Below are 8,688 nucleotides of genomic sequence, written 5' to 3'. Positions count from 1 at the left end.
TATTGATTTATTGCTATTGAGTTAACGGTTTGTTAATGATTTTATAAAAAAAATTTATTAGGTTATTGATTCGGTTTGATTTTTTCTTATTGGGTAGACCGATAACCCAATAAGAATATATATATGACTTATTATATATTTCTCTTTAATTTCTACCAATTAACAAACCTATTATTCCAATTATACAAACTCTTAATTTCTTCTAACAACATTTAGTTCAAACTTGAAGATTCTTGTAAATTAAAACACATTACGTAGGATTTTTAATTGAAACTAAGATGTTAATTACTACTATTTTTATTTTATGAGTATTTTCTTATCGGTTAAACCGAAAATCGAACCGTTAAGAACTAAAAATCGATGAACTGAAAACCGATAAAAAATATCTTATTGATTTGGTTATTGGTTTAACATATTTAAAAACCGATAAATCGAACCGATAATATATAAAATCGAACCGAACCGACCGATGCACACCCATTATTACATATAGTTGTTTCTGACCAAAAAATTCACTGATAAGCAACATCAAGTTATATGTCTGAAAGAATATTAGAAAAGCGTCAATCTTTCGCTGCTACTTTCTTTTTTATAACAGTAGCGTCCAGGCCAGACTGCTCAGCGACCACTCTCAAACATGCAAATTTTCTCCGAGAGTGTAACACGGTTTCAATAACGATGGTGTCCAGGTCAGCTAGGGCGCTCCTCGATCACTCAAACATACAAATCTTCTAAAGCAAACTAATTTCTAACCAAGAAAGATGTTATTTCTTAGTGTATGTTTGGTGATCAGGTCCAATATCACGCGATCCTGTGTTGATGTAAGGACCGCGAAAGGTCGCTTGGGGTGGCAACGCCTTTGATGAATCGATGACTGGAGTTGATCTTGATGATCTTGACCTGAATTGCAACAATCACAACTTTCAATTAAGCAAAAACTATGAAAGAACACAACTTTATTTTTTGACAGACAATGAAGTTCTGCTTACGCCATGTAAAACGGAAAGGATAAGCCAGCAGCTGCAAAGACTAGCAAGCCTGTGGCAACAATAGCATTGCGCTTGCGAGACATCAAGCGAGATAAAGCAGGCGGTTTCAGTATCTAACAAAAGGAAGAGAAATAAGCGAGAGCCAGAAAATAGATATATGCAGCATCTTTATTAGAGAATCTTCCTCGAACCAAATATGATTTCGACGCAAAAGACTATTTATCCAGATAACCAAAAGAATTCATGTCTATACATAACAGTTTCAAAGTTTGCTTGAACAATATTCACACGAGTTAAGAGACCCCAAAGACGACAACAACGACAACATAGCCAAGTGGGGTCTTAGGAAATTAGGATGTACACGGACCTTACATCTCTGCCTTTGTAGGATAGAGAGGTTATTTCCGATAGACCCTTGGCTCAAAACAAAGGTAACTGATGCAGGAAAGTAGAAGAAAAAAGCGAACAAAATAGCAATGTACAAAACGGCATGAATAATAGGAATACATTCAGGCACACCTTCAAAGTATCTTACTTCTATACGTAACAGTTCAAAGTTTGCTTGAACAATATTCACAGGAGTTAAGAGACCTCAAAGACAACAACAACGACGACAAGATAGCCAGTGTAATCCCAAAAATGGGGTCTAGGGAGGTTAGGATGTACACAGACCTTAGGATAGAGAGGCTATTTCCGATAGACCCTTAGCTCAAAGGAAAGGTAACTGATGCAGGAAAGTAAGAAGAAAAAGAGGAAAAAGATAGCAATGTACAAAACCGGTGTGAATAATAGGATTTCGTTCAGGTACACCTTCAACTATCTTACTGCTACACACAATAGTTCAAAGGTCGCTCAAACAATATCTATATAGGTTAAGAGGTATCCAAGATGGCATGAATGATAACATTGCATTAAGAACACTTGCAACGTATCATGCTGCTAAGTGATGCAGGGGACCGAGGCTTCCTCTTTTGTACTAATGACAACAATGATTTTATTTCATAATCAGTTGGATTGTGACCGATTGAGTTTTATATTCGGACTTTTTTATCAATTTATTGAATTCAAATTACAGCTTCAAAGAAAGATTTTCAAATGCCACATTTAACGCTGATATCACAAGACAAGACAGAACAGAAAAATCCTTTGACTGTACTCTTTTCACTTAAAACTATGGGTACAAATACTAAAATAAATGATGTTCTTTAATATACCTTTGTTTTGTCAAAGATATGATTAGTAGATAACATCTATATATCTGGAAACTGACAAATTTGGATCCACTATAACTCCTATTTGTGATGGAATTATTAACTAAGCTATTAGAAAAGTCTTCCAACGCACCAAAGAATGTGGCCTAGCGGCCAATGAAGTTATTGCGAACTTCGTAGACTAGTGTCAAATCCCAACAGAGACAAAAAACTCTAGGTGTTTTTTCCATCTACTAAACCTAGGTTAGCAAACTCAACTAATATACCTATACAACAACAACAAACCCAGTATATTCCCACATAGTGGGGTCTGGGGAGGGTAAAATGTACGCAGTCCATACCACTACCCTCGAAGGAGTAGAGAGGCTGTTTCCGATAGACCCCCGTCTCAAGACAAAAGACCATAGATCAACAGTCGTGCAACATGATAAAGAACAAAGAAACAACATCCACAAAAATAAAGTATAATTAACCAAAAGGCAAGCAATATGCTAAAGTAACAAAAGAACCAACATTCACCAAAAAACAGTATAATTAACAACCCAAGGACCCCCTCCCCCATAACTGGAACTCCCAACCAAGCTATCCTTAAACCTCCTAACTACGAACTACGACTCGACCACCCACCTTAGCCTTCTAGTTTAATACTCTTCCTCCAAACCTTCCTATCGAGGGTCATGTCCTCAGTAAGCTGTAACTGTTCCATGTCACGTCTAATCACTCCTCGGCAGTACATTTTTGGTCTACCCCTACCCCGCTTGAAACCCTCCAAGCCAACCTCTCACATCTACAGACTGGAGCATCCATGCCCCTTCTACCCCTAACCCGCTTGAAACCCTCCAAGGCCAACCTCTCACATCTACGGACTGGGGCACCCATGCCCCTTCTCATCACATGGCCAAACCATCTCAACCTCACTTCCCGCAACTTATCCTCCACCAAAACCACTCCCACCTTCTTCCGAATAGTCTCATTCCTGACCCTGTCCGCCTTCGTAAATCCACACATCCAACGCAACATTCTCATTTCCGCAACCTTCAACTTTTGGACGTGAGAATTCTTAACAGGCCAACACTCCGCCCCATATAAGATGGCCGACCGGACCGCAGCTCTATAGAATTTACCTTTAAGCTTAAGAGGCACCTTCTTATCGCATAAAATTCCCGAGGCAAGCCTCCATTTCGTCCAACCTGCCCCAATACGATGGGAGACATCCTCATCAATCTCTCCATTCTCCTGGATCATAGACCCAAGATACTTAAAACTATCCCTCCTACAAACCGCCTGCGACTCCAACTGCACCACCATATCGTCCTCTTGCCTCAAGTCGCTAAACTTGCACTCTAAGTACTCCGTCTTGGTCCTACTCAACCTGAATCCTTTAGATTCCAGGATCTGTTTCCAAACCTCCAACTTATCATTAACACCTCGGCGCGAATCATCAATCAAAACTACATCATCCGCAAAGAGCATACACCAAGGAACCTCCCCTTGTATATTTCGTGTCAACACATCCATCACCAAGGCGAATAGGAATGGGGTAAGAGTCGATCCCTGGTGCAGCCCTGTCAAGACCGAAAAGTGCCCGGAATCCCCTCCCACCGTCCTTACCCGAGTCTTCGCCCCCTCATACATGTCCTTAATCGAACGGATGTACGCCACTGGTATCCCTCTCGCCTCCAAGCATATCCACAAACCTCCCTAGGAACCTTGTCATACGCCTTTTCCAAGTCGATAAACACCAAGTGCACAGATCCCTCTTTCTCTCTCTATATCGTTCTACCAACCTCCACACAAGGTGAATTGCCTCAGTTCGTCGATCGACCAGGCATAAATCCAAATTGATTCTCCGAAATAGGCAATATCTTCCTCAACCTCCGCTCCACCACCCTCTCCCAAATCTTCATCGTGTGACTCAACAACTTAATACCACGGTAGTTGTTGCAACTTTGAATGTCTCCTTTGTTCTTATATAAAGGAATCACCGTACTCCATCTCCACGCCTCGGGCATCTTAGCGATCTTGAAAATATTGTTAAACAAATGGGTTAGCCACCTCAATCCCGCTCCGCTAGCATACTTCCAAAAGTCCACCGAAATCTCATTGGGCCCCATCGCCCTGCCCCTTCGCATCTTGCGAATAGCCTCACATATTTCCTCGACCTTAAAACGCCGACGGTAGCTAAAATCGCAAGGCTGCTTAGTGTGCTCCAACTCCCCTAACACAATACCTCTGTCCCCCTCATCGTTCAAGAGCTTATGGAAATACGACTGTCATCTTTTCTTAATTAGAACGTCCTCCACCAAAACTTTTCCATCCTCTCCTTTAATGCACTTCACTTGGTCAAGATCCCGACCCTTACGCTCCCTAGTTTTGGCAAGCCTGTACAACCTCTTTTCCCCGCCTCTCTCCTCTAAACCCGAATAAAGTCTCTCAAACGTTGCTGTCTTAGCCGTCGTAACTGCTAACTTAGCCTCTTTCTTAGCAAGTTTGTACTCCTCCCTGCACACCCGCTTCTCCTCTTCTTCTTTACTCTCAACCAACTTAATGTAAGCCATCTTCTTCGTCTCCACCTTCTTCTTAACTTCTTCATTCCACCACCAGTCCCCCCGATGCCGGCCAGACCATCCCCTTGAGACACCCAAAACCTCTCTAGCAGTCTCCTTAATGCAACCCGCCGCCCTATCCCACATACTAACAACTAATATAGGTCAACTAACTTAATGTGCACGATTTCCCACTAGCATAGGTCAACTAATATACCTATGCTAGTGGGAAATCGTGCACACCCATGGAATAGTCGAGAATGAAGACGCATACAAGCCGTCCCCGCCGACATTCTTATAACAAAAAAGGAAAAAAAGAATTCATCCAAAGGGATTGTTTGAGCATTATAGAGAAAGCCAGAACCAGTTTGGAAGGTGCATAATATACACATTAATTTTTACGTGGGAGAACGCACAATGTAGCTGAACTTTTCACAAGTATTGGTCTTGCTAGAGAGAACATTGATGGATGATGAGATTTGTTATACGAAAGTAGATTGAAGAAGTAGCTGGAACATCTCTAAAGAAGGAGGACGATTAAAGAAACACTATCAAGTATACCATGTGGTTTTAAGTCTTTGGTTTTAGACATCTGTAGGAATTAATGAGGAACTCGTTACAGGATGTTAGTAATGGAAAGCACCACCATGTTAACCATGATAGGATCACCTCGATCTGCGTATTCGCAGATCAGAGATCTTTAACCAAACACTACCCGAAAAATGGTTATGGAAGTATGCAAACGAAGTTCCCAAGAGCAAGCCATGTAGAGGAAGGTAATTTCTACAAAATACAATAGCAACAATTTGGTTAGGCATACAGAACAAGTTTGTGGACAAGCTTGCAGGCAGGGACCATGAAGTTTAAAATTGATTACAAGTTTATTGAATTATATTTAGAAAATGGAAGTGGAGTACTGTTTTGGCTTGATTTATGATGTAGAGACAATAAGCCGAATATAATTTTCACAGGTAAACCTAAATATTTATCCAACCATAAGATCACTCATAGTAGCTAAGGTAACGAAGAGGTAACGAAGAGGGGGCATATTCAACCGTCTGGAGATGTATCCTTTTAAAAAAGCTTTACAGATTTCGAAGTTGGACGAAGTGAGGTCATTATATTATATGTACTTCTATACACAGTTCGGGTAAAATGATAGTAGTACGATATGGAGAGGGTATCCTCAAAATGCTTCTTAAGAAAGTCTTTTTTCAGGAGAGTTTACAAGGGTTGGAGAACCTAGAACAATGTGAAAAGTTTTGTGGCAATCTAAAGCTCCCGAGAAGGTGGAATTCTTCATGTGGCCTGTTGCGTGTAGAACTGTTTCGACTGTTGACAATTTGGGGACTGAAAGATGCATTTTCTTTAGCTGGTGTTGGTTATGCTAGAAGCACGGGGAGACATGAAACACCTTCTATGACATTGAACCTCAAAGTATGGAGCATGTTATTCATTAAGCTCAATATTAATCGAGAGTACCTAATTCTGTGGCGGAAATGATGGCAAGGTTAACGTTAAGTAAATTGTGGACACAAGGAAACAGTTGCAGACTGCTCCGTTTTGCATCTTTTTGTTGTTATGGAGAGAAGTAGGAGAAAATTTGGAGGTTCCCAGAGCACAATATCAAGGTATCAAAAAAGTTCTCTCTTGTTATTTCCATCTTTGATGCAAACGCGCACACACACACACACACGCACCATTTTGGTGCTGTATCAATATTATTGAAAAGAGAACTCTTACCTCAAACGTTAGGACAAGGGAACGCCTTTTTCGCAATTGACAATTAGTAGCTCATTAATATACTACAGCAAATATCAACATCTCAAACATAAGCTATGCCACATAAAAAATCCACTAAGACGTAGCTAGCATCTAACATTTATGTTTTACTAGTTTCAACTATCTCTCCTTACTCTAATTAAACACAACAATCGGGATCACTGCTCAGAATTCACAGCAATCTAATCATAGATTTGACTTTGTGGTCCACTGCAAGTCTGCCTCAAGCCACAAAATGAATACAACAATACCAACCACTAGACTTAGAAATACTACTAACTCTACCTACCAATGCTATCGAACGGAAAGCTCGTCAGCAGCGCATTTTGAGGGTTAGAAAATGAAGTAGTGAACACTACAGACTATAACAACAACAACATACCCAGTGTATTCCCACAAAGTGAGGCCTGGGGAGGGTAAAGTGTTCAGAGTCCATACCTGAAGTAGAGAGGTTGTTTCCAATAGACCCCCGGCACAAGACAACTAACAGTATAGCAAACAAACAAACAAAAATCATAAAAACAAACAACAAAAAGGGATAGCACACCACTAAATAATAAGACACCTTCAGAAACTATCTATCCGAAATCGCACACGCATACAACTACGACTAAGGCGCAACCACAAACAAAACACTACTCCCTACTAGTTAGGGCGCACTCCTACCCACTAACTATCTACCCTATTTCGCGCCCTCCACCCTTTCCTATCAAGGGTCAAGTGAACACTACAAACTACAGTCAATATTCATTCTTAGGTATCTACAACAACATATCTAATGTAGTCTCACATGTGGGGTCTGAGAGGTTGTTTCGGAAAGTCCCTCAGTATCGAATTAAATGTGGCAGCAACTGACTTAGATGAACCAAACTAACTAGTCAGGTTTGTTACTCAAATCAGCAAACTTCATGTCATATGGCAGGTGCTTTTCCTCAGTTCTTAATAATAAGAAGAAAAAGACTTCATCTTGGCAGCAAACCAAGAGCATACTCCCTCTCTTCACTTTCATTTTTCACGTTTCGCTTCACCAGAGCACAACAACCACATACCGTGTATTCCCAAAAGTGGGTTCTTGGGAGGGTAAAGTGTACGCAGTCCATACCAATACCACTACCTCTACCTTGATGAAGTAGAGAGGTTAACAGATAACGGTATAGAAAACAAAAAAACATAAAAATAAACAACAAAATGGGATAACAAACCGCTAGATAATAAAAAAAACAACACACCGACAGAGTAATACTATAAACTATTTATTCGAAATCACAAACATCATTAGAACACTACAAACATAAAAATACAGGCACAGATACAAACAAAGAACTCCTCCCTACTATTACAAACGCACTTCTACCCACTAACCCACTATCCTAATTCACTTCACAAGAATCAATTTAACTAATTTTTGGAGCTAAACTGAATTACATTAATTTAATATTTTAAATTTAGATATTCAAAGAATTATATGAAAAATAATATACTAAGTTGCAATTCCACTCATACTAATATAATTAAAAAATGTACATATGTTAATATATTGATTAAAATTCATACAATTTAACTCTAGAAAACAAAATTTTATTTTGAATTTTAACTAAAAAAAAAACCTTTACCAGGAAGAATTTTTGACAATCGCCGGCGAACTGAAGCTTTTTAGCTCCGATTATGACCCGACCCGTTTGATGATTTTGGTGTTTTGTTTGCCAAATGGACCGCTATCTTTTCCCTTTTGTTTTCTTTATTTCTTAAACTAATTTTTCAATTTTATTTTCCAAAATAATATTTTTTTTCAATTTCAATTTAAGTGACATAATTTTAGTTCTTGGATTCGAACTCTAGATATGAAAATGCTATTTTCGAACAGCCCTATCCAATGTGAATTCAATTTAATTGAGCTTCAATGCAAATACCGAATATCAAATACAACAACAACATACCCAGTGTATTCCACCTAGTGGGGTCTGGGAAGGACAGAGTGTACGCAGTACCTCAGGCAAGTAGAGAGGTTGATTCTAATAGACCCGGTACCAAACATCAAATAAAAAAAAAATGAGATAATACATCGAAACACCCCTAAACTTGTAGTCAAAACTTACTTTAGACCCTAAATTTGTATGATAATTATTTACTCCTCTTAACAACTTTGAACTGAATTTATTT

General features: G+C 39.3%; 1 protein-coding gene across 1 annotated transcript; it reads right to left on the bottom strand.

Moving 5' to 3' along the window:
- Window positions 1-429: 429 nt before the first annotated feature.
- On the bottom strand, window positions 430-8,298 carry LOC107848386. Its single transcript, XM_016693149.2, has 3 exons — window positions 8,142-8,298; window positions 990-1,102; window positions 430-900 (listed from the first exon to the last, which is right to left on the bottom strand). The coding sequence occupies exons 2-3, from the start codon at window positions 1,070-1,072 to the stop codon at window positions 765-767; spliced, it is 219 nt and encodes a 72-aa protein (XP_016548635.1). The 5' UTR covers window positions 1,073-1,102; window positions 8,142-8,298; the 3' UTR covers window positions 430-764.
- Window positions 8,299-8,688: the final 390 nt, after the last annotated feature.

Source organism: Capsicum annuum, chromosome 11 (genome assembly GCF_002878395.1).
Source record: "Capsicum annuum cultivar UCD-10X-F1 chromosome 11, UCD10Xv1.1, whole genome shotgun sequence".
Classification (NCBI taxonomy): domain Eukaryota; kingdom Viridiplantae; phylum Streptophyta; class Magnoliopsida; order Solanales; family Solanaceae; genus Capsicum; species Capsicum annuum.
The sequence above is the reverse complement of the archived record's forward strand: the minus strand, read 5'-3'. Positions and strand labels throughout refer to the sequence as shown.